Below are 27,218 nucleotides of genomic sequence, written 5' to 3' on the forward strand. Positions count from 1 at the left end.
GGGGGCATCATTATTGTTGAGGAAAAGATTTCTGTAATATATCTATATATATATTCCAACTTTTAATAGACTATCCTTTAGTTTTATTATTATTTGGAAAGAGACAAAAAGGCTATGGGTTTGGAGGGTAAGCATATATTTTGAATTGCTGGAAGCCTGCATTTTGTGACCTCTAGAAAGTCAATAGCAATGGTTAGTTTCAGGAATAGAATTATTAGCACAGTCTTTAAAATGTCATTTGCTTTCTCTGATGCAGAGAAAGTGTAAATGAAATTCCCAGGGACAAATTTTAACATGCTCATGGACAAACGTTGAAGAGCTGGCTAAAATATTTCCTGATCCTAGGATAATAAGTCTCTCTTCCGTCCTGCAATTGCAAAGCAGTGAAATGATGATAATGTGCAAAATCATGTAGCAGTACAAATCTGTTCAAAATATCATAAGCTTTTTGTATCTACACCTATCTTGTATTTGTATCCACAGCTGTCTTGTCACTGATGACATTGGATGCATTTATTAAATTTATATGCCGCCCATCTCGCAGCTTGAGGCAACTCTGGACAGCTTATAATGCAATAAAAACATATAAATAAAAAATAAGCATACATAAAAAAATCAATTATTAATATATAAAAATATTAAATTACAGGGGATTAAAAGGAATCTGCAAAATTATGGGTTTGGAGTAGAGCTGGTTTAATGCCTTCAGGGTTATTGCCTCAATCATCTCCAGCCTAGAGTCAGGTTTTAAGGCTTTTCTTAAAGGGAGCAAAATCTCAAGATGTTCTGGGGGTGGTGGGGTGGTCCAAGGCAGAAATCCTTTGGCTGATGGGATTTGCAGTAGGCTTCTTTTGCCATAGCAAGTGGGCTGGGTTGATCCCTCTGAGTGAAGACAGTTCCTCATACGTGCCAATTTTTGGTAGTGACATAAGGAGAAGTTGAAGGAATATAGATTCCATTGTCCTAGGTAGAACTAAGGGAAGAATACTTGCCTCCCTTGGGTGCTTTAATTATTCTGGGCTACACTCCGTGGCTTGCATTGGCTGCCGATCAGTTTCCAGTCACAATTCAAAGTGTTGGTCATGACCTTTAAAGCCCTACATGGCATTGGACCAGATTACCTCCGGAACCGCCTGCTACCGCACGAATCCCAGCGACCGATAAGGTCCCACAGAGCTGGCCTTCTCCGGGTCCCGTCGACTAAACAATGTCGTTTGGCAGGCCCCAGGGGAAGAGCCTTCTCTGTGGCGGCCCCGGCCCTCTCGAACCAACTCCCCCCGGAGATTAGAACTGCCCCCACCCTCCCTATCTTTCGTAAACTACTCAAGACTCATTTATAGCGCCAGGCATGGGGGAGTTGAGATAGCCCTTCCCCCTAGGCCATTACAAGTTATGCATGGTATGTTTGTGTGTATGTTTGGTTTTATAATAGGGGTTTTAGTTGTTTTTTATTATTGGATTGTACATGTTGTTTTTATTATTGTTGTTAGCCGCCCCGAGTCTACGGAGAGGGGCGGCATACAAATCCAATAAATTATTATTATTTATTATTATTAAAAGTCTTACAAAATGGCTCTAGGCCTTACAAAATGGCTCTAGCTTTACAGTACAAAGTTGTTGTATGCTGAAGTAGAACTCCTGTGAATGACTGCCTCAATCTAGGTACACAAAAGAGAACATCAAATGGCCGTTTGGCAGTGGATAAGGGACAGACAGGATACTCTGTGTTTGTGTCTGTATATGGCATAGGATGGAAAGAGGGGGGAAATGACCCTCTTGCAATGATGGATCTCTTTTCACTTCAGAACATGTTACATGTATTAAAGATGAAAATAAAACTGGTACCTGGAAAGTAAGACAGAAAAAATAGAGGGATGCCCCTGCTGAAGATTATCCAAAACAATTTGAAAGACCTAGCATCAAAACTACAAACGTTATAAAGGAAAAAGACAATGAAAAATATTTGTAGCCTGTTATAAAATAATAACGATGAGTTTGAAAGTTTATAACTCCCAACAAAGAGTCTCAACTGATGCTCAAACTCCTATAAAGAATATTGACATTAGTTGTCTAAAGCCAAAGCAATTGTCAGTTATGAAAAGCTTCTTGTTTATTTTTTAAAGAGATGCCTACTTTACCAGCTAGCTTACTGAAACAATTTCATCTAAAGAACTATGTATTAACTTTCTGGGTGGCTGAAGAAAGGACCTAGTTGAGAAGGGTGCCATAACTGACAAAAATTTAGTTCTGTACATTATGTCTACGGAGAGGGGCGGCATACAAATCTAATTAATAATAATAATAATAATAATAATAATAATAATAATAATAATAATAATGTAAAAGATTTATTATTCAAATAGTGAGATAGATAAAAATCACATAATATAAATGTACCCAATATCAGATTTAGCGAAATAATTGGATTCTCATTCCATGCTTGGGACAGTCTATTTTATCATGGTTTATTGAGTAAACCACAGTTGGGTTTCCCCAATAGGCTGGCCTAAACCAAATAAACCATATTGCAACAAGCCTAGCTATAACATGGCCTTACCTATCTTTATGCATTACAAGTGTTAGATTATTTTATTTAGGTTGATTAGCTTTTATTTAGATCTTAGATAATTGGATTTTATTTATTTGGTCTACTTAGTTGTAGAAGTTTGGTGAAGGGGAAAATGACCTATCATGGCAATTAATAGGACACTGAAGTTAGTTATAAGTCTTTTACATGAGAGGTCTCATTGTGAATGTGAGCCGGTCCATCTGTCCCTTTACCGTCTTATGCTCCTAGTCACAAACTGGAGTTTTTCATTGCTTAGTGACCAGAGGCTTTTGTAATAGGCAGCAATAGGGACAGACCTCAAGGTAAGTCTTTAGTGTGCTTATAGTGAGCTAAACCTTGAAGGTAAAACTGGTCTCCTTAGTGGATGTTCACAATAACATCGATGCCATACACAATTATGCATCTTCCTTGACATTAGTGTCAAGCCACATGCCTGCTCAAGTCCAATGTAATTCACAAAATCTGTTCTAAATCCTGATTGACAGATAGCCTAAAAATCACAAACTTTGATTATTTACTGTTCGGTAAGTTTCTGTACAAGAAAAAGTGTTCATTAAAAAAATCCCCAAACACAGGAAGATTGCAAGAATATTGCTTAAGGATGGACAAAAATACCATTTTCTCTAATTGCCTGCCTTCTGTTCGGGCACCGAGGATGGCCTGACATTTTGCAACATTGGAGACAACTTTGAAATGTGATTTGTTTGCCGTGTTGACCAAAGTTAATGAGATTACTTGGCCACTCATTTAATTTTGCCAGTCTCCTGGATGCCAGTCTTTTCCTGGAATGAGGTAGTACAGCTATAAATGCTAGAATTGAAACTTTCTAAAGCACAGACTTTTCCGTGCCATGCTGTCTCTATCCTGTCTCCAGCCTCAAACCCACAATCACTTACTGTAAGTTTTTGCAACTCTTGTTAGGTCTGAGGTCATTCTGGGATTCAAACAATGCATTTTTGCTAGATAGATATAACCCAGGAAAGAGATGATTTAAGACATTACATACATTACATGATTTAAAACATACACCTTAAACTGTAAGGCATTTTGCTTGTTTTTTTCCCTAAATTATTACATACACAACCAGACTGCTTTGTGAATCATAATAACCACAATTTTGTTTATTTATTTATTGGATTTCTGTGCCGCCCCTCTCCGAGGACTCTATAAAGGACTTTACCTTTATCTAGCATTGTTTGTAAATCTAGCCAATTGTGGCTTATTCAACCAATGGCAAAAAATACAGTTTTGAATGGAACTAGGGATGGGAATGCCATCTTTGAAAGCCAGTTGCTTATTTCTGTTCTCTCAGATATTATGAAGCTTTAAACTCTGGAGAGTATTGCAAAATATGAATCCTGCCCTGCCCTGCCCTCTCCTCTCCTCTCCTCTCCACTAGTGATGGGCGAACCCAACGGTGTTCGGGTTCAGCAAGTTCGGTGATGGGCGAACCCAACGGTGTTCGGGTTCTGCAAAATTTGGCCGAACCCAAACCGAACCTGAACTCGAACGGGGAATCCCTCCCACGAAGAGACTCCGGGGGCGGAGCTTTGACGTCACCGGCAGGTTGCTAAGAATGCCTAGGTGATCACTTCCTGGATTCCATGGAATCCAGGAAGTGATCACCTTGGCATCCTTAGCAACCTGCCGGTGACGTCAAAGCTCCGAATGCCGAACACGACCCTGAACTTCGCCCGAAGTTTGAAAAAATTTTGTGTTCGTGTTCGTCATACCGAACACCGCAAAATTCTGTACCGACCCGAATTGTGCGGGTTCAGTTCGCCCATCACTACTCTCCATTCTTATCCTATCCTATCCCATCCCAACCCATCCCATCCTATCCCATCCTATCCTATCCTATCCTCCATTCCATTTTATTCTTCTCTTCTATTCTCCCCTTTAAGAACTTCCTCTTTTCCATGATTTCCAGGTTTTGTTGTAAAATTTCTACTTAATATCCCTGTATGAGTTGATTGTCCTTCATAGTGCTTAAAGTTGAGATTTCAGGTTTCACAAGAGATTTAAAATCCAAAAACTCAAAAAAGCAAACTGGATGTATATTTGACCAGGAAGAATTCCACTGCACTAGAATTTCAAATATCTAATTATTGTGAAATTTTGAAACTTTCCCAGTTTCAGCAGTCCTGATATAGCTGCATGCTAGGAGATCTTTAGCATATTTTTGCTATTAAAGATGATAGTTCTAGATGATATTCTGTAGAGTTGCTTAGAAGACACACTCTTTGGGGCAACACACAACAGCAGTGCCCTAGAAAGTCTAAGAAATAATGCTTCCTTCTTTCTCAGTGGATAATCATTTGCGCCCTGATTTTAGGGAGGAGGAAGAAGTATCCTGAAAATGATCTGAGTAATAACATTTTTAAAAAATGCTGCTCAGACGCCAATGACTATTTTGTGTGGAAGTGTTTCAAAGGAAGTTGCAGCCAAAACTGATAAAACCATCTGCCCCAAAGCATTGTGCAAAACACATACAGGGTGTTGGGGAAATAAGCCAATTATGTGTGCTTCCTAAGAGGAGGGGGAACTGGCCTTTGTATATAATTAGTTCTTTTATTTAAAGCAAGGATTATGAATAGACCGACTAATTAGCTGTCATAACTGGCAAACTGAAGATTTTGGACAGATTCCTTATGAGATGTGGGAGGATCTTTCTCTTTCTCTCCTGGCTGTCCTTTCTTCATTAGGTTTGCTTTGCATCCTAAGCACAACAACGAGGAATGCTATTTACCGAACTTTAAAGATTCCCTTCTTACATGATATGAAAAGCAGATAGAATAAACTGTTCAGTAGTGGGTTCTAAAACCCTTTGCTACCTGTTTGCGTGTGTGCTTGCATGTACAACACATCTGCACATGTGCAGGAACATCCTGGGTGGGCGGAGCTTCCTGCCACTGGCGCTACCAGTTCTAGGAAGCTGGCCCACGGCAGAAACTGTTGCTTTAATGGGAAGAACTCTTCTTTCCCCCTCCTTGTTTTAAACTACATAAATGGGTGATGTTCTAGGAAACAAAGGGAGTGAAACTATTGTAGGCTGTGTGCTCATCTCTGTTGTTGCTTCTACAAAAGCAGAGGAAAAAGCAGAGAAATTTGGCTGTGCATTTTATTACTTAGCATTCCTCTGTTACTCTTTGGACTAATTAACCTTTGAACTTGTCATTAAAGAAATTAGGCATCAAATTTCCATGTTTTCAAATACAGGTCTATAACCAAACACAGTTTAATGGCTCATTGATGGACTACATTTGCCCCATTTTTTAAAGCCTTGGGCCTCTTTAAAGGAAAAGGGTTTGCAAAAATTACCCATGGTTTTAAGGTTACCTCATTGATAACCATCAAAAAGTTGGCAAGGCTTCAAGCACTCAATTGTATTAAATTAGCTGTAGATATTCTTCACCAATAAGTGAAAGAAACCTGTTGTGGAGGGATCAGAATTTAAAGGGTTCCAGTTGGACGTCTTTGGATGCTAGTCAAATACAGTACAATAGCAACCTGTTTAGAAACTCAACGGGAACTAAAAAATAGAGAAATCTGCAAAAAAATCACGAGATTGCTAGCAATGGCAGGAGATGAAGGGCAGAAACATGGAAGGGCCATTATTTTATTTATTTATTTATTTATTTATTTATTTTTTGTCAATTACGTATTGGTGATATATAAAGAGATAATACACTGCTCAAAAATAAAGGGAACACTTAAACAACACAATATAACTCCAAGTAAATTAAACTTCTTTGATATCAAACTGTCCACTTTGTAAGCAACACTGATTGGCAATCAATTTCACACGCTGTTGTGCACATTCAACTTTGTACAGAACAAAGTATTCAATGAGAATATTTCATTCATTCAGATCTAGGATGTGTTATTTGAGCATTCCCTTTATTTTTTTGAGCAGTATATTTATATATATGATACTAGACAAAGAGAAACATTAGGACAGGAGAGGTAAGGCACTCTGGTGCACTTATGCACGCCCAGTTAGCATGTCCCTTCTCAGTGGATATTCTCCAATTGTCTGTGTCTGCAACTGGTTGAGTGCCAGGTTTTGGGAGAAAGCAAGGCAGATTCCATCAAACCGACCATCCCTATGTATCCAGTTTACACAGGTAACAATGAAGTCCCAGTATTGCTGAAAACGAAAGAAGATTCGGACCTTTGTATTTCCATGCAGAATGCTTTCCTCCTGTTTCTCGCTCAGGGCACTTTAAATGTTAAAAGCATCTCAACGTAAAAGCCATTTCATGTAGGAATGAGTCTGGTACATCCCACATTTACTTAGATGTCGTAATGACTGCCTTTTGTTGCATATGGCTGGCAGTTTGCACTCACATTTCCAGCACCAAAGTGCTTTCCCTGTTAAAATTTTATGGCACTAAAAACAGCCCTGGAAAAGAGTTAAGTACTGATTTTACCAACTCTGTATTTTGGGGATTGTTGGTTTTTTTTTAGTCATCTCACCAAAATGCTAGGACTATGGAGTTAGAGTGCCATTTCAGCTGTCTTCGTTCATTATTTTCAGCACAAATCCATGGTGATCGATTTAATTCTGGCAGGGCTGAAATTTTGCTCCACACCTCCCTTCCTATATCAACTTGTCGGCTAATTACAGCCTCAACTTTTCTGGGCTTCTATTTGTTCCATATCCAGATTGGTTAGGGTTCCAGGGAGGAAAGCCTTCCAGACCAAAATGTAATTTCAAAAAACTGAACCTGGCTGCCATAGGTTGACCCTGCTCGTTATTATCTGAGTGGGAATAGCGGCTTTGAACATCCTATGTCTGAAGCAGGAGCGTTTTTTCATTAGAAAACCCCCTGCTGAAAACTAACCAAAAGTGAGTGCGCGCGTGTGTTTTTAATCTTGCAAAGATAACTATAAAAAGATCCTTTTCTACGAATAACTAGAAGAAACAGAAAACGTTCCTCTTTTACCTGTCTCATAAGCCTCTCTGAAGTCTATTGTGCCTCTAAAATAAAGGATAAAGAATCCAAATTGTTTTTGTCTGCCCAGTATAGCTAAGACAGGAAACTTGGCTATGGCCCATTCTCAAATTCTTAAAGCTATTCTTCAGATTGTTCAAATTCATAATTGCTTTGTATCCAAGAAAATGGTCTCCTTTATAGATTAATGCCTTTATTACTTTCGAGTGGGAAAAGAAGAAAACTAAAAGTAATGCCTTAACTTTGTAGCAGTCACACTTCATCTAAAAGTCACAATTAAACTAGGATGGGAAAATCTATTACCACGTTTATTCCATCCATGCTATTGAAAATTGTCCATTGACTACTATATAGGCCTTTATGTCCTTCACCCCCAAAACCTACATCATATTTCACCAGTGTGCTCTAATTGGGAATGATCTATCTAATACAAGGATGGGGAACCTCCTCCTCCTCCCCATTCTCCTCTCCAACATACACCTGCCTTCATATTGTATCAGGGATGCGGAATGATGGCCCTTATATGACTTCCTGGGCCAATGGCTTTTAGATGAAGACTGTCTGACTCAGGAATTCTGGGAGTTGAAGTTCACAAGTCATAAAAGGGCCATTATTTACCACTCCTGATCTAATGTGAAGGCAGATGTATATTGGAGGAGAAGGAAAGGAATCAAAACCACTCAGTTTCTATATGTTTGCATTTTTTGGATCCATTTACTTCAAGCCTGCATTGCATGGCAAACATAGGAGTAAATAAATAAAGTAGGTAACTTACATCTAATGCCAAATCTCATATAGAGAAGCCCAACCAGTATCAGGTTCCTACTGGTATGGATGAAAACGCCGCACTGCTAGTAGAATTGGAGATGTGTGTGCAGCTCCACATCTCTGAAATCTCATCTCTCAAATGGTGATGATGAAACTTTGCAATATGTGTTGCAATTTCATGATACAAATGTTGGGCTCAGGCAGAGGTTGCCACTCCAGCCACTCACGTCTCTGGTGCGCGTACATGTCCGAGAGAGATTTTGCTTCTGCGCATGTGTGAGATTTCAGTGACTTTTTTGCTTTTGCGCATGTGTGGAAACAAAAACAGAATCACCAACATCTTGGGCATGCACGTGTCCCCTTGCGAGACTTTGATTCCTGCGCATGCATAGAAGCAAAATCTTGCTCGGATGTGCACACACGCCAGAGACCTGAAACTGCATGTGCAGCGCACTGAGACTGGCAGGAGCGGCAACCCCCACCTAAGCCCAACATTTGTATCATGAAATTGCAACACATATTACAAATTTTCATCATCACCATTTGTACTAGACTCCTATGCCTGTGTGGTTTCCAGATATCTGGGCTTCAGGTTCCACAATTCCCCAGGTAGCATTGCTTCTGGCAAGGGGTCTGATAGTTCAATCCACAGTTTGGGGGAAATTGCTCTGGTTCTCATGTCGGTTTCTGATATAACCTGCCATTGTCCCTATGATCTGGAGGTGATGACACTTCTGCATTCCATTATTTGCAGGAGGCAGATTGCTGACATCGATAGTCAGGCTTCCTAAATAGAAAGCTGGCACAAAACTGGAATTCCCTTCTTTAAGGAACTTGCCAAGAATTTTCCATGGCAACTTCTAATTTTTGCAGATGATCCTCTTCAGGTTTAATTACAGTGCTGTGTTGATTTTGATTGCTTGTGTTCTTCTAGTCTCAATTAAGTAGGTTTTAATATGAAAACATATAAAGTATGAACCTACGGTGCCCAAGACAACCATGTCTCGGAAAAGATGAAAATGGAATTGGAGGATACCTTTCCTACTTCCGAGTCCTGGTGAGGCTCTTCTGATTCCTCTTCCTATCATTTACTACCTCTCACTAACTATCTTTTTCTTTAGTATAACCATGACAGGTGGAAAAAGGCATTTTATTTTTGGAGGAGAGAACTTTCCCCATCCTCTTTTTTTCAAGGATCATTTGGGATCATTCTGCCTTAAGAACTCCATCAGACAGAATTTATAACTTCTATTAGGATATATGTAAGTGAATGCTGAACTGCCATTATGGGCACTAGTTTCTCTTTTCCTTTCCAAATCTTGCTAATTATAGGAAGCATTTCTACCACAGGAGCTACTTTTAAGGGGGGGGGGGAATGGGGTGGAGGGGGGGGAGAAGAGTCCTTTTACATTAAATTTGTGGCCATTTTAAAATTAGATTTCATTTGAGACTGAAACGAAGTACAAAAATGCTGATTTCACAGGAATGGCAAAAAAAACCAACCCTTAAAACCTTATAAAGATATTCTCAGATAGAACAGGGGAATCATTTCTACAAGAGAATAATTCTATGGTAGAAAAATTAAACTCTTTGTCGTGAAAGTTCTAACTTTATTTTTCCTTGGATCAAATGGATCAAAATATGCATTCTTCTAAAGAGGTTCTATTTTGAGAAAAGTAAGAATAGCAAATCAACTCAGAAAATCCAATCTAAACTGCAAAATATCTGAATCTTTGATCTTAGCTAAAAGTTCAAGAAGTGATGCGGTTTTCTTAGCCTGGTGCCACATTTTCCAGGCAATGTTGTAATGGTTAGACTGAATTAGGCTGAAGAGGGTTCCAATCCCCAGCCAATTTTCTTTTCATCTAACTACCTTAATGAAAGAAGGTGAAAGTTGATATATAGAAAGGCCTATGTATTGGGGGGCTTGTGTGCCCTTCCAAAATATTTCAGAAGATGTGCTTTATATGTGAGTAGAGGATCTCTCCCTGATTTATTTGCAATTTGAGGGTTTTAATATTAATGTGCAGTTGCAAGGAAATTTGAAATATTTTGAAATATTTGAAAGAGGTAAATTTGCATGGACACCTTAAAAAAAGCTCAGAGTGCTTTAAGGAATAATATGGAGGCTCTGTTCCTACCCTGGTACAAATCCTGAAGCATTTCTTCTTAATTATCAAACCATGCACCGTCCCACTACATCAGAGGTCTTCAAACTTGGCAACTTTAAGACTTGTGGACTTCAACTCCCAGAATTCTGAGAGTTGAAATCCACAAGTCTTAAACTTGCTAGATTTAGGGCCCCCTGCATTATACATTATATGGTGTTGCCTGGAAGAAGGATGGGATAGAAGTGTATCTCAAAAAGAAAACTCATGCAGCAGAGACATGCTAAATATTTTCTTGCTCCTCCTCCTTTGGATGTTATCGGAGGAAACAATAATTTCTTACTGTAGCAGTTCTAGATGATAACATCTGAATATAACTATGGAACAGCAATGAAAAGCTTGCCCTTCCATTTTGGATAATCTCACCCTGATACAGAAATAAAGCTAGTGAATATTTAGGTCTAGGCCAACTGTGCATAATTGCTGGAATGAATTTGAATGGCTCTGATCTAAATAACAACAACAACAACAATAATAACAACAACAACAACAACAACAACAACAGAGTTGGAAGGGACCTTTGAGGTCTTCTAGTCCAACCCCCTGCTTAGGCAGGAAATCCTACACTACTTCAGACAAATAATTATCCAAGTCTTTTTCTTGACTTTGGATTCATCTCTAAAGAGGAAGATGGTAGCCATCCCTTTATATGGATATTGCTGGTGCCAACAGACAAACTTTGAACTCCCTCACTCCCCTCTTTTATCCAACAATGGATGTTTTTTAATCTAATCCCAAGCATTCCATCAGCACTTTCTACTTCACAGTTGTTATCAAGTGAACATTTTAGAGTTGGAAGACACCCAACAGGATGTGTAATTGAAGACTATCCTCTATAGAAAATAGACTTTTGTTCTATTAGGCCAACTAAAACAATTCAATATCACAGTAAATGCTGCAATGCAAATGGACTCCTGAGTCCTTTCCAAGTAACTTTAATTGAAAATAACTCCTATTGATTTCAGTGGGGTTTTTAAACTAATTTATTTGTGATAACACCTTAATATACAAGGACAAAGTCATCCATAAGCAGGCAAAGACAGTAAGACAAAAGAACCAAATAATGAATTGAGTTGTGGGAAAGTTGGGTCTAGCTCCCCATATTGCATAATTGATGATCTTGGAGCAAATCAAATGTAATTCGGTCTGATAAGTTTCACAGAATCAAACATCACACTAGAAATAATATTAGATGGAAAGAAATGTACAATAGAACTGAAATGAATCACTCTGGGAGATTTGGCTTCTGTGGATCCATGCTTATCTCATTTTCATTATTATTATTATGTACTATACATGGATTTAACATCTAAAAGCATTCAGAAATCAGAGCTAACACAAAAAAATATTAGCTAGGTCTTACAATATCTATCCTAAACTATGTCTATCAGCTTATAGTTTGTTTCAGAGCCAGGAGTAAATTTCTGATGGTTCTTGTTTATAAAATTCCTACCTTACTTGCTTGGAAACCCAAGTGTATAAAGTAATAATGTAATAATGATTACGTGTACTTGAACCTGCTGGAATTTATAAGCAATATGAGCAGCATGTTACTAACTTAGATGTCCTACTGGGTAGATTCCATCCCAAAGCATCTTTTCATGAGAGCAACAATAAAATGGGAAGTGCAGCAGTGAAATGCAATGCCAATAGAGAATATGAGGTTTTCTGAAATATTTTCCCCCTATTAGTGACCACAGTTGGGTTCACAAGAGAAATTATGACCATGCTTATAATCGTAATACAACTTTCATTTGCTTTACAAAACGGCAAAGGCTGTAAATGTTAATATTTGTCACAAAGTTATATTTCATCACTGCTGCATGCAAAGTCACAAATTTGTCCGAACAGAAATAAAATACATTTCACAAGTCCTTTTTCTAGTTCCAAAACCATGTCAGTCATTTAGAGGTTAGATTGCTGAGTCCATAAGGTAGGTCCTTTTTCTAGAGAAGCACCTCAGTAATGTTAACTTGTTCCCTATGAAATCTACAATGCTTCCAGATTTTGATCTTTCAATCAGACTGTGGGTACTATGCTATTTCAGAATATGTTTTAAATTTAAAAAATCTTAAAATTCCTCTTTGATAATCTCAACAATAAGAACAGATATTTTGTTTAAGTCAACAAAGCAAATCATGTCAGACTAATCTCATTGATTTCATTGACTATGTCACAAAGGTGTTGGATGAAGGTGGTGCCGTGGATATTGCCTACCTGGACTTCAGCAAAGCCTTTGATACAGTGCCACATAAAGAGCTGATAGATAAATTAGTGAAGATTGGACTTAATCCCTGGATAGTTCAATGGATTTGCAGCTGGCTGAAGCGTAGACATCAGAGAGTTATTGTTAACGGCGAGTATTCTGAGCAGGGTCAGGTTACAAGCGGTGTGCCACAAGGGTCTGTTCTGGGTCCTATTCTTTTTAATATGTTTGTGAGTGACATAGGGGAAGGTTTGGTAGGGAAGGTTTGCCTATTTGCCGATGACTCTAAAGTGTGCAATAGGGTTGATATTCCTGGAGGCGTCTGTAATATGGTAAATGATTTAGCTTTACTAGATAAATGGTCAAAGCAATAGAAACTGCAGTTTAATGTTTCCAAATGTAAAATAATGCACTTGGGGAAAAGGAATCCTCAATCTGAGTATTGTATTGGCAGTTCTGTGTTAGCAAATACTTCAGAAGAAAAGGATTTAGGGGTAGTGATTTCTGACAGTCTCAAAATGGGTGAGCAGTGCAGTCAGGCGGTAGGGAAAGCAAGTAGGATGCTTGGCTGCATAGCTAGAGGTATAACAAGCAGGAAGAGGGAGATTGTGATCCCGCTTTATAGAGCGCTGGTGAGACCCCATTTGGAATACTGTGTTCAGTTCTGGAGACCTCACCTACAAAAAGATATTGACAAAATTGAACGGGTCCAAAGACGGGCTACAAGAATGGTGGAAGGTCTTAAGCATAAAACGTATCAGGAAAGACTTAATGAACTCAATCTGTATAGTCTGGAGGACAGAAGGAAAAGGGGGGACATGATCGAAACATTTAAATATATTAAAGGGTTAAATAAGGTTCAGGAGGGAAGTGTTTTTAATAGGAAAGTGAACACAAGAACAAGGGGACACAATCTGAAGTTAGTTGGGGGAAAGATCAAAAGCAACATGAGAAAATATTATTTTACTTAAAGAGTAGTAGATCCTTGGAACAAACTTCCAGCAGACGTGGTAGATAAATCCACAGTAACTGAATTTAAACATGCCTGGGATAAACATATATCCATCCTAAGATAAAATACAGAAAATAGTATAAGGGCAGACTAGATGGACCATGAGGTCTTTTTCTGCCGTCAGACTTCTATGTTTCTATGTAACTGAGAATTGTTTTATTATTGATGCTGCTGAACTTTATACACATTATACTAATAATCCATTAGGTGGAGAGTTAATTGTAATCAGCACAACCAATTTTCAAGAGGGAAACATTATGGTTATGGTTATGTTTCATTACGTTACATTATGTTATGTTATCCCAGTATCTGAACATTTTGAATCGCAGATATATATGAAGTGGCACTCCTAATTGTGTCCATATTTTTGAGGACAGGTTTTATCTTTAGTTGCTAATGTGAGTTTGGGTTTACTGTAGTTCACTTTTTTCTTCCTTCAAGAGATCCCAAAGTAGCTGTCATTAACACTAAAAGTCGTTCTTGTGTCTCTGGCAAATTCCGTGAGGAGTGTTGTTTAAGCCTCCAGGTTTTTATAATGTTGTTTAACCTGTCTCTATAGTACAAAGAATATTTTGATAAGGGATAGATCAATACCTCCCTGTTTGTCTTGAAGTGTCTTAAGTGCTGCTGTTGTTCCCTTGCAGTTCTGACAAAGCAATTATTACTGTAAGAGTGGTGGGTTTTATGTGTTGAACATTTGCTACCCTCAGGTCACTGTTGCTTTTAAGGAAAGCTGAAAATGTCATTTGCTATAGCAACATTAAGTAAAGTCACTGTGGTTAAAGATCTGTTAATAATTGGGGTGGGAGGGGGGAGTTGCACATGTGTAGTATCTACTTTAGTCCGAAAATAATGTGTTTTTACTTGCAAAAGAGTTTTCCATTGCATTTTTGCTTTCTGACTGAAGATGACTCATTTGTCATTATTAAAACTCATTTGTTACTGTCAGCCAATTTCTCTAATCTAGCAAGACAGTTTTGAACTTTATTTACATATGGCAGGAGATTAGCTATCCAATTTTGAATCATTTGGGAATCTGATAGCCATTCTATTCATCTCTTCGTGAAAATCATTAATAAAAATAATATGGGGTAAAAGGATCCAGCAACGATCCTTATGACATCCAGGTGATGATACCTGTCCCCAATCTGATGAGGTACTTTTAATGAATACAAAGAATATGATTTTCAAACCAGCTATACATTATGATTATGATTATGATTATTTATTAGATTTGCATGCCGCCCCTCTCCAAAGACTCGGAGCAGCTCACAACAACAATACATAGTGCAAATCCAATAATTAAAAACAGTTTAAAACCCATAATATAAAAACAGTGATACATCCCAGACAAACCATACATAAAACGGAACAGCCCGGAGGAATCAATTTCCCCATGCCTGACATCAGAGGTGGGTTTTAAGGAGTTTGCGAAAGGCAAGGAGAATGGGGGCAGTCCTGATCTCCAGGGGGAGTTGATTCCAGAGGGTCGGGGCTGTCACAGAGAAGGTCCTTCTCCTGGGTCCCACCAGACAACATTGTTTCATCGACGGGACCTGGAGAAGGCCAACTCTGTGGGACCTAATCGTTCGCTGGGATTCGTGTGGCAGAAGGGGGTCCCGGAGATATTCTGGTCCGATGCCATGAAGGGCTTTATAGGTCATAACCAACATTTTGTATTGTGACTGGAAACTGATCGACAACCAATGCAGACTGTGGAGTGTTGGTGTGACATGGGCATATCTAGGAAAGCCCATGATTGCTCTCGCAGCTGCATTCTGCATGATCTAAAGTTTCCGAACACTCTTCAAAGGTAGCCCCATGTAGAGAGCATTACAGTAGTCGAACCTCGAGGTGATGAGGACATGAGTGATTGTGAGCAGTGACTCACGGTCCAGGTAGGGCCGCAACTGGTGTACCAGGTGAACCTGGGCAAACGCCCCCCCTCACCACAGCTGAAAGATGGTTCTCTAATGTTAGCTGTGGATTGAGGAGGACGCCCAAGTTACGGACCCTCTGTGAGGGGGTCAGTAATTCCCCCCCCCCAGGGTAATGGATGAACAGATGGAATTGTCCTTGGGAGGCAAAACCCACAGCCACTCCATCTTATCAGGGTTGAGTCTGAGTCTGTTGACACCCATCCAGACCCTAACAGCCTCCATCCCATGTAATTGTCATGCCATAGAGCAAATTAAGTACATGGTTAATCATCACGTAATTGAGTATTTAGTCAAATGCTCTACTAAATGCAAGGTATGCTGCTATACAGTATCCCCATATTTTTCCTAAGATTTTTATGTAGCCACATCGATTTCTTTTGATGTTCTCCTTTCCTTCTCTCCTCATCAGAAATACTTGCAGTGGTGCTTTCAGCATCTCATTCTTTAGATGTTTTTCCCCATTCCTTCCCCATTCCTATCAGGCTACCCTATGGGTCATTGATCTGAGTTTTATGAAACCTAAAATATCTATTGGACAGTTTCATTCAGTTTACCTTAATTCCCAAACTCCAGCATTTTATGATCACTTTTCCCCAATGGTTCTATACATAATTTAAATGTTGTTGTTCTCGTATTGGAAGCATCAACATGTTTTATCATTTAAATGAATAAATAAAAAATTTATGCTCTAATTCTTCATTAATTCATTAAATCTTTCTTATTAATTGGTGCCAAGTATAAAACCAAGTCAAGTGACGTTATACAGTATATGAAAATAGTGATAAACTGCCATCATCATCATCATAATAATAATAATAATAATAATAATAATAATAATAATAACCACAACAATAACAATAACAACAGAATTGGAAGAGACATTGAAGGTTTTCTAGTCCAACCCGCTGCTTAGGCAGGAAATCCTACACTACTTCAGATAAATGGTTATCCAACATTTTCTTTAAAACCTCCAGTGCTGGAGCATTCACAACTTCTGGAGAACTTCTGATTCTTGAAGGAAGAAGGAGTGAACATATATTTATTCCTACATATGCAGTTCATAGAACTATTTATTTTCATGACTAAATTTTAAAAGATAAGGTTTAAACTGTAAAGGTAAAAAAATCATAGAAATAATCTAGTTAAACTCTAAAGTCAGATATTTCTACTAAAAACTTTTAAGTTTTAAACATCGGAGACTTGTGGTTTTCCATGTTCACTACATTCTACTAGAACATTTAGGTATGTTTTTCTGTCTCAGTTTGTTCTCCCCAGCTAAGGACCAGAAAGAACACAGTACACAGTTGTTCAAACTTATGTTTACTCAATTAACGACTACTAATAAACTTGCTTAGTAGTTGACACACACAAACACACATTAAGGCAGTCTTTTCCTGAAAAACCAGCTGTTAATTAAACAGTATGAACAGCTAGCAGAAGTCCATAAAGTCATAAATTAAGTCTAAGCAATTAGTCCTGGGTGTTTCAAAAAGCTTACAAGGGTTGTCAAAATGCCTAAAAGCAGAAATAAAGCCAAAACAGATAAGCTGAACAGACGTTTTCAGAGCACAAAGGTGCTTGAACAAACAAACGTTGTTTCCTGCAGAGATTTTGCTGTCATCGTCATCCCTTAAGTAGGCTAGGGGAGTCGCCAAGCTTTACTCCCAAGGAGACCTCCTCCTGAGGAACCATTCCTGTCTTTTGGCAGCTCTGTGTACCCTTACATTAATAAGAGGCTCCTCCTCTTTTTCCTCATCACTGCTATGAGGTGCTGGAGGTTCTGAAGGCCCTGGCTGAACTTCTGCCTCTAGCACCAAGTCCTTGCCAGCCTCTTCACCAGAGGCGGATTCCTCTTACCTGCTGCTACCAATACACTGCACATACAGCATCGGGAGTCTCGTGTGCATGCACATGCCTCCCCAGTGTGATTTTGCTTCCGCACATGCACAGGAAGCAAAAAAGTGCCAAAGTATTGTGAGGGAATGCATGCACGCAAGAGATTTCTGTGCATGCTAGGAAGCAAAAAGCTGCCAAAATCTCACACATGCGCGCATCCCCTTGCAAGATTTTGCTTCTGTACATGCGCAGGAAACAAAAAACTACCTAAAATTAAAGAAAAAAGATGGCGGCACCTGAAGGAGTCACATGCAAATTGTGCACTCTGGCTTTCGCTACTGGTGCACCGTTGCCTATCGTACTGGTAGCAACCCAATTCTGCTTTTCACCATCCAATCTGGGTGCCAGCTGCACAGGTTGCTGGCGTCTCACCACATCGGCCTCTTCTTGGGAGGGATCTGCTACCAGCTGCATGGGTTGCTGGCAGGCCACAAGACAGTTTTTGTCCAAATATTTAAGAATGTTTGGACACTTATTGGATGTTTGTTTGTTTGTTTGTTTGTTTGTTTGTTTGTTCGTTCGTTCGTTCGTTCGTTCATTCGTTCAGTCATTCATTCATTCTTTCATTCATTTATTTATTTGGATTTGTATGCCGCCCCTCTCCGAGGACTCGGGGCAGCTCACAACATATACAAAAACAGAACAATAATATTAATCCAATTAATACTACATTGAAAACAACCATTAAATTCAATTAAAAGAAAGTAAAACCTATCAAACCAATCATTCAACACTCATACTTAAAACATTCATTGATCAGGGGGAATATCTAAAAGTCCCAAGCCTGGCAGCAAAGATGCGTTTTTAAGCTCTTTCGGAAGACAAGGAGAATGGGGGCAGTATGAATCTCTGGGGGGAGTTGATTCCAGAGGGTCGGGGCTCCTCTGTGGTGGGACTCAATTTTTTTTACTATTGGTTCTTGGTTGATATGGCTTGGTGGGCATGGCAGGGGAAGGTTACTGCAAAATCCCCATTTCCTCCCAATCAGCTGGGACTCAGGAGGTAGAGAATAGATTGGGGACGGATCAGTCAGAGGCTGCATTTACCCGTTCTCCAAACTATTCAAAATTTCTGCTACCGGTTCTCCAGAACTGGTCAGAACCTGCTGAATCCCACCTCTGATGCAACGATGTAGAATTATATCTGTTTCAGCTGAGAGAAATTGTAACTAAGAACTACAGTGCCTAGGCAATTGTCTTGAAAGAAGTCAATTTTGAAATCTGTTAAGGAAGTTTACCCAATCCAAAAATGAGATAAGGTTAGTGAAGCAAGATTTGTTCTCGATAAATACTTGCTGAACTCTAGTAATTACTGCATTTTTTCCCCAAGAGCTTTATTATCTGCTCTAGATTAACTGTTTTCCTAACTGCAACTTTAATGTGCTTTCCTACCATCTACTTCCCACCTATCCTTTCCACAATCACAAAAAGATGGCTGTGCAGGATTGGGGGCACACAAGATGCTCCTTCCTGCTTCATTGTTTGTGTAGACTTGATATGTTGACTGATTTCCTTGGAGATTGATGTTGCCATTTCAATCTCCATCATGTCTTATAAAGCAAAAGATCTGAAAGATCAAGAGGCAAGTATACTCAGACAAAAATACATCTGGAATTATTGGCATTTATGCTGGGTCATCTGTTTGCAACACATAGGCAAAATTATATAACATATACTGTTTCCTCCATGGAAAGTTTGAACTTCTAGATTCTATCAAGTCGGTTTAGTACTATTGTGGTTCATAAGCTTCATACCTATAGACTAACCAGGTTTTTTTTGCAAAGGATAGTGTGTTAACATCCTGATGTTTACTTAGACACCTCCAAGTCAAGAGGTGTAGGACTGAAGCTAAAATGTCAACATTTAGCATTACTATCTAAAATTTCTTTAAAGCGTCAATCAAGCATACTTTAAAAAACCAGTTGTGAACCATTTATAGTTAATACTCTGGATAAGATTTCACTTCCCCTGGGAGTTGAAGTCCAGATCCAATGTTAGATTGTGCTGAAGCAGATAAACTAACAATGGAACTAAAAGAAAAAGAAAAAACGAAATCCTACCAAATATGGGAAGAATTTTACACTTGGTTAAATAAACGAACACCTCTTTATAGTGCTGCGAGATAAAGAAACATAAGAACTTACAACATAACAATATACAACTCAAACCACTGGTCTTAACACTGCCAAGAATTAAAAAAGAAGAAGAAGAGAGGACGCTGTCAACAGTCTCCACTACAGGAGAAGAGAAGAAATATATCTCTTGCTTGGTTTTTTTGTTTTCTGTATTTTATGTAAGTGTATTGTTTGTCGTTATTGTCTCATTATATATATGTAAATAAAAATTATTTTTTAAAAAAAGATTTCACTTCCCCTCAAGGGTGGGCATTCACTTCTCCCAGAGATCTAATTTTGTCTGGAACATGAAGCCAGTTGGGCAGCCTCTCAAACCTCAAACCTAGAAAAGAGAAAATGGCAAACCATCTCTGAAACAACCTTGTCAAGAAAAATCCAGGGACTTTTCCAGGCAGTCTCCAAACACCAGATACGATTGAAAGGGGAAAAGTTGAAACTGGAGGAAGAATCATTATGGGTTTTTAAACTGATTTGGACAAATTCAGCATACATACAAGTTCTGTGGGTATCTTTTGATCTACCATTTCACCTCACTCACAAATTTGCGCAAGACAGAATGAAAATTCAGATTTTGGAGGGATCAAGAATCCCACTTCCATTTCCTCAGCTATCCTTCTGGGCCTTCAGCTAGTTCAAAGTCTCCTACCTATTAAACTTTTAGACTTCTTAGGCTTTTACTGATATCTCTATCTCTTTGCCCAAAACCCACAGGAAAGAAAATCCTGGGAAATAGATTGTCTAAGAAGAAACTGTTGAGTGACTGGGGATAAGGAAAGGAAAATTTATCTGTGTTTCTGTGCCTGCTCATTGGGAAATAACTTTCCCATTTGACCTGGCTTTACCTAAATGTTTTCACAGGGAAACTTCAATTTACACTCTGAGTAAATCAAATTAATTGCTGATTTGAATGGGAACATACAACAGAAAAGGCAGCCTAATAAATCTGATTAAAAGCTTAAAATAATAGCAAAAATAGTAAGCATACAAATTTGATTAATAAACAAAGTGTGTATGTATGTCTCTGTGCAAGATAGATGCCTTAATGTGTATCTAAGTTCATTCTTGGTTCATTGTTCTTTCTACGCCAACCCAGGAAGCTCAAATTGCCCAAGGAGCTGCTAATACAATTTTACAGAGGAATCACTGAGTCTGTCATCTGCACCTCTATAAGTGTCTGGTTTGGTTCTGTAACCAAACAAGACCGACATATACTTCAAAGGATAATCAGAACTGCAGAAAAAACAATTGCTGTCAACCAGCCTTCCATTGAGAACGTGTATACTGCGCACGAGTCAAAAAGAGGGCTGTGAAAATATTTATTGACCCCTCACATCCTGGACATAAACTGTTTCAACTCCTACCCTCAAAACGTCGCTAGAGAGCACTGCAGACACAAGAACAGTTTTTCCCAAATGCCATCACTCTGCTAAACAAACAATTCCCTCAACACTGTCAAACTGTTTAAGTCTGCACTACTATTACTACTAGTTTTTTCTCATCATTCCTATCACCCATTCCTCCCATGTATGACTGTATGACTGTAACATGTTGCTTGTATCCTCAAGATTTTTATTAATATTGATTGTTTCTTAGTTGCTTATTTGACCCCTATGACAATCATTAAGTGTTTTACCTCATAATTCTTGACAAATGTATATTTTCTTTTATGTACGCTGAGAGCATAGGCACCAAAGACAAATTTATTGTTTGTCCAATCATACTTGGCCAATAAGGAATTCTATAAAGAATTCTATTGTTCGCTGTTCTTTCTTAATTATCTCTAAGTAAATGCAGTGGCAGACTCTTTCATTATTTTTCCAGTCATTTGAAATAGAATAGCTTCAGCTCCCTCTCATGAAAAAAATGTAACAATTAGAAAAAGTAGGCAAGTCATGGAAAAATAATATTAATTAGATCTGTTGGGCATCAAGGCAAATTTTATTTATATATTAATTGATTATATTTATATTGCCACCCATCTTATGAAGTGTATCACTGCAATAATATACAGCAGTATTTCCCAACCTTGGCAACTTGAAGAGATCTGGACTTCAACTCCCAGAATTCCCCAGCCAGCGAATGCTGGCTGGGGAATTCTGGGAGTTGAAGTCCAGATCTCTTCAAGTTGCCAAGTTTGCGAAACACTGATATACAGTATGTTGCTGATGAAGGTAGCTTTAGGAGAAATTAGAGAACAGCAGGACAGGAATGAAGTTTTATATTAAAGTTGGTTGCTGTACTTGCAGGTATGTGTGTTTTGATTTTGCATATGTAAATTCAATTTGTGTGTATGTGGATACAATATATTTCTGCATCTTTACATCCAGCTGCATATACACTCACAATGTCCAGTAGTATCTACCCACAGGAAGGAAAGAGATTGGAAATAAATTCTTGGAAAGGAAAGTAGGTGAATTGTCCAGTGGGAGGATAGCCTTCTATCCAGGCCAAATGCCTTTTAGATTATAGGCAGAACATCTTGGTCCTGATAGAATTTTCCTAACAGAAAGAATAGCCATAGAGTCATACAGTCAAGTCAGTATGAATAGAGGATAGGAACTGTTTAAGGGTGCAGTATGGGTGTGCTTGGAGTCTCCCTATACATTACGATCAAACCTTGATCTTGTGCTGTCCTCCATCTTTTAGAGAAGAAAGTTGTCTGGATTTTTTATTTTTATTTTTGAAAAGCCATGCTTGGTAGAGTTTGTCTCCCAACAGATGAAATGTAAGGGTAATTAAAATATCTCACCATTATGATTCCATGCCTCCTTCACAGATCTGCAGTTTGCTTTTAAAAGGCATCACCCACATCCTTTTGGTTGAATGATACCAATAATGGTATTTTATTTGTTCCTTCACATATTTAACCCTCCCTACAACCAAGTTCATTCATTTGGATTTCCGAATAGAAGCTTTTGCACATAACACCGTTCCTTCTTCTTTTCTATTGCTTTCACTCATTTTTAAATGAATTGTCTCCTTCATTTCCAGCCATGGGAGTCATCCTATAAGGTCTCCATTATACTATTAAATCATATGTCCTTTCCTGTATTAAGAGGTCAATCTAATCTCATTTCCCATACTCTTGAGTATTAATGTATAAAAAATGAAGCATGTGAGCTTTACGAACCAAGGTTCTTTCTCATGTTTCACTGAGCAGTTTAAAGAGACCTAATTTCATCAATGCTCCCAATTTCTATAGGGCAGTAGTTTTTGTCTTAAGTCTTCAATTCAGAGTTTAAGTTTTGGTTTCCATCTTCTACTGGACTTCTTACTCAAGCTTGCTACACTTTGACCAAGCACATCCCTACCGGTTATTGTGATGTGCAATCCATCATCTGGATTACCCCTGGTCTCAGAAACCAAATATTTCCCATCAGTATCATTTTTGTAGGGAGTTGCTCATTTGCATTATTTTTTTTCTCTTTCCAGTTTTCTTCCACAGTTTGGAAGGAGGAATGGGGATCTTGAGCTTCTTTCTGAAATTTTCAAACTGATGAAAGAGTTGTAACTGTTATTTTGCAGTATTACTGACCTCCTAGCAGAAACGGGCAATTCTCCATGGACTTGGTAACTCATAGAAGGATACTTCTGAGACTCATGAGTATGGTTGGCGTATATTTGCTTCAATTCTTCATAACACTGAATCATTAACTATTCTCATTGTCTTCTTACAGGGCAAATTTTCATTTTCTCTGCATTGTCCTATTTTCCATGTTTTAGATTTTTTCCCTCTGCCATTTAGGGAAACATTGTCCTGTCCTCCATTTTCTAACTTACATCTCCTTTTCACAAGGATGTGAAAATTATTTCTGAATTTTAGTATTCCAGAATATCGTCTATGCCTAGTCTTTCAACTTCTCACTCTTACCCACTAGCCTTCCTCCACTGTTGTATTGTCTTTCTTATGGAAGGTTGCTTTCACTGTCAAGTTTCTGTTCCTTTCTTTCAGCTAATAAACTCTCATCAGCTGAAATGTGGCCATTTGCTGCTCCAATACTTTAGCTTTGTCTTGACTACTATAAACTTGCATTTCCATTGTTTTCGATCAGAAAGAATCATTGCAGGCACAATTTGCAGACTCTGTAAACTGATCATTCCATAGGTTCGCCATCACTAGTACAGTGATGGCGAACCTATGGCATGGGTGCCACATGGAGCACATAGAGCCATATCTACTGGCATGAGAGCTGTTGCCCCAGCTCAGCTCCAATGTGTGTGCTGGCAGCTGAACGTTGGCTCACACAGAGGCCCTGGGAGGGCATTTTTGGCTTGCAGAGAGCCTCCAGGGGGATGGGGAAGTGTGTTTTTACTCTCCCCTGGCTCCAGAGAAGCCTTTGGAGCCTTGAGAGGGTGAAACACAAGTCTACTAGGCCCATTAGAAGTTGAGAACCAGGCCATTTCTGGCCTCCAGAGGGTCTCCGGGGGGTGGGGGAAGCTGTTTTTGCCCTCCCCAGGCATTGAATTATGGGTGTGGGCATTAGTGCATGCAAGAAAGCTCTTTCAGCACCCAAGAAAAAGAAGGTTCACCCTCACTGATATAGTATACACAGTCTCTCTCTCCCTCTCTCTCTCTCTCTCTCTCCCTCTTTCTTTCTCTCTCTCTCTCTCTCTCTCTCTCACACACACTCTCTCACACTATCTCTTTGTATTTGTGTACCTAAGTAAAAGTTACCCATAATAACATTTTTGAAAATTAGGAGGAGTTGGAATTATTACCAAGTTACAAAACAAGACAGCAATGTTTCACAGGAAGTACTACAGGAATTCCTTTATTTAGTAGCGTAGACAGATTCCTTAATATCTGGAGGTAATAAACCAGTTTTATGATGGGAAAATATGAATGCCATGGTAACTAATATTAATCATGCTGCCAGGATCAGGTTCTCTGCTCACTTTGCAAACAAAGCCAAAGTTATACAAAACTGCCTAGAAAGACCGCTTAGAGCACCAATTTCAGCTTGGAGAATTTCCCAGCGTTGTCCTCATTTGACGCGCCCGCTCTTTTTTCTGATTCCCAGGTGTGCCAATGTTATCGGTGCAACCAAAAGGAAAGCAGAAGGGCTGTGCTGGCTGCAATCGAAAGATCAAGGACCGCTACCTTCTGAAGGCCTTGGATAAGTATTGGCATGAGGATTGCTTAAAGTGTGCCTGCTGCGACTGCCGCCTGGGAGAGGTTGGATCAACACTTTACACAAAAGCAAATCTCATTCTCTGCCGCAGAGATTACCTGAGGTAAATGTATATGTGTGCATATGGTTGGGCTATGATTATCTTACTGAGCTTAGTGTCCTTGCTCTGGCTGTAGAAAGTAGATTTAACTGCCCGAATAAGACTTCCAGTTGGACGTTAGGAAAAGGATGCCCATGTCCAGTTTGGGATCTTAATCTTCTCACAGCCAAGCTGGAAGATATATAAATCATTGAAGGTATGCATCTTATTACCTGTAATTAAATTAGATTAGAATATTATTATTAGAGTTGGAAGGTACCTTGTATGTCATCTAGTCCCACCTCCGCTCTAGCAGGAGTCCCTACACCATTTTGGACAAATGACAGTCCTATCTCCCTTTGAAAGTCTCAAGTGTTGGAGCTCTCAAAACCTCCGCAGGGAAGCTGTTCCACTGGTTGATTGCCCTCACCGTCAGAAAGTTTCTCCTTATTTCCAGGTTGAATCTCTCCCTAGTCAGCTTCCACCCATTATTCCTTGCTTGGCCTTCTGGTGCTTTGGAAAACAGTCTGTCTCCACCCCCTCCTCTCTATGGCAGCCCCTCAAATATTGGAACACTGCTATCATGTCTGTAGCTTGTTAGATCACCTGCTGAAATGGAAAGGACAAATAAGGCAACGGGGAGAAAATATCTGGATATTCTTCTTGTGAATGGACAAAAAAGGCCTTTGTACAACTCCTAAATAGTGATGGGTGAACAGAACCCGCACAATTCAGGTCCGTAAAGAATTTTGCGGTGTTCGGTATGCCAAACACGAACCTGAAATTTTTTCAAACTTCGTGCAAAGTTCGGGGTCGTGTTTGGCATTCAGAGCTTTGACGTCACCGTCAGGTTGCTATGGACACCAAGGTGATCACTTCCTGGATTCCATGGAATCCAGGAAGTGATCACCTTGGCATCCTTAGCAACCTGCCGGTGATGTCAAAGTTCCGCCCCCAGAATTTCTTCGTGGGGGGGATTCCCCATTCGGGTTCGAGTTCAGGTTCAGTTCGGGTTCGGACGAATTTTGCGTAAAGTTCGTCCGAACTTGCCGAACCTGAACACCGTTGGGTTCACCCATCACTACTCCTAAACCCTAAAGCTGGCTTAATAAAACACAATTACTTTGTTGACCTAATATGCTGTACCTCTACCTTTACACCAGGAGGTTCTGACAGGTTCTAGAGTACCAGTAGTGGAAATTTTGAGTAGTTCGGAGAACCGGCAAATACTCTGGCTGGCCCTAGAGTGGGGAGAGAATGGGGATTTTGCAGTATTCTTCTCCTGAAGTAGGGTGGGTATGGAGATTTTACAGTATCCTTTCTTTGCCATGCCACAGAAGCATGAGGGAGAATTTTTGAATTTTACCCCTGCCACCATCCTGTCGAAATTCACCATATTATTGCTCAAGATGGTGACCTGGTTCAACAATATAATACATTACTAGTCGGATTTGTAGAATACCCTGAACTACAATCTGCCTAGCCCCATTTTAACATAATGTACGTGTTGCTCAGACTTGCCAGTATGTACTTAATCTGTTCCTATGAGGGCGAGAGTCAAGTTTTGTTATTTCTTTATAGCAGGTAATCAAAAAGATTTTTCTGTAAAAGAGCAATAGCAACAATTCTTGAAGCAGTCTTCCTACAATAATTGGTTTGTTAATAAAATTATTTTCAGTATAATACAAAACTCAATATCTTAAAACAAGATTGAATTATATACATGTTATGTGCAGAAATGTATCTTTTATATAGCAATCAATATATCCCTTTCTTAATTAAACTGTAGCTTGCATTTTCCTAGAAATGCTATCTTCAATGGCTTCCCGAACCTCTAATTTAAATTAATTTTGTTCAATCAGTGAAAATAGCTTTGTTAATAGAGCTTCAGAAATTTTCTCCATTTACTGGGATTATTTATATGTGCATGCGGGGGGATGCCCGTGGAACATAGCAATTGCACCTCCTTTGATTCCTTAGTAGAATTTCTATTCCATTTCACCCAAAATAATTCAATAATTCAATTGGCCTCAGATGTCTGGCAGCCAGTGAAAGGCTGAAAATTCTTTACTACCACAGTGTGGGCATGGCTTATTTTGTGGGTGTAGCTTGCTGGCCATGTGACCAGGTGGGAGTGGCTTGACAATCATGTGACCGGGGGTGGCTTAAAGGTCATGTGATTGGCTTAAAGGTGGCCAACTTGATGTCACTCATGTAAAGGGTTTGGGTTATGGTTAGGGTCCCTGGCTTCTCCTCGCTTCAAAGAAATACAATTTCTCTATTTATTTACTATTACTGAACATCCAAAATATACTATTTAATTCTGTGTATATATGCCATACATGTACATACATAT

The 27,218-nt window shown here is 39.1% G+C and overlaps 1 protein-coding gene across 7 annotated transcripts in view; it reads left to right on the forward strand.

Annotated features, from left to right (window-relative positions):
- The window catches only part of LMO1 (LIM domain only 1), a 170,497-nt gene that overhangs the window by 76,288 nt on the left and 66,991 nt on the right, over positions 1–27,218 (forward strand). For all 7 annotated transcript variants that reach the window (XM_070763684.1, XM_070763718.1, XM_070763692.1 and 4 more), the window contains one exon: positions 24,673–24,886. In XM_070763684.1, the coding sequence (XP_070619785.1) occupies positions 24,673–24,886 (214 nt within the window). The remainder of the gene's footprint in view (positions 1–24,672; positions 24,887–27,218) is intronic.

Source organism: Erythrolamprus reginae, chromosome 1, assembly GCF_031021105.1.
Source record: "Erythrolamprus reginae isolate rEryReg1 chromosome 1, rEryReg1.hap1, whole genome shotgun sequence".
NCBI classification, from domain to species: domain Eukaryota; kingdom Metazoa; phylum Chordata; class Lepidosauria; order Squamata; family Dipsadidae; genus Erythrolamprus; species Erythrolamprus reginae.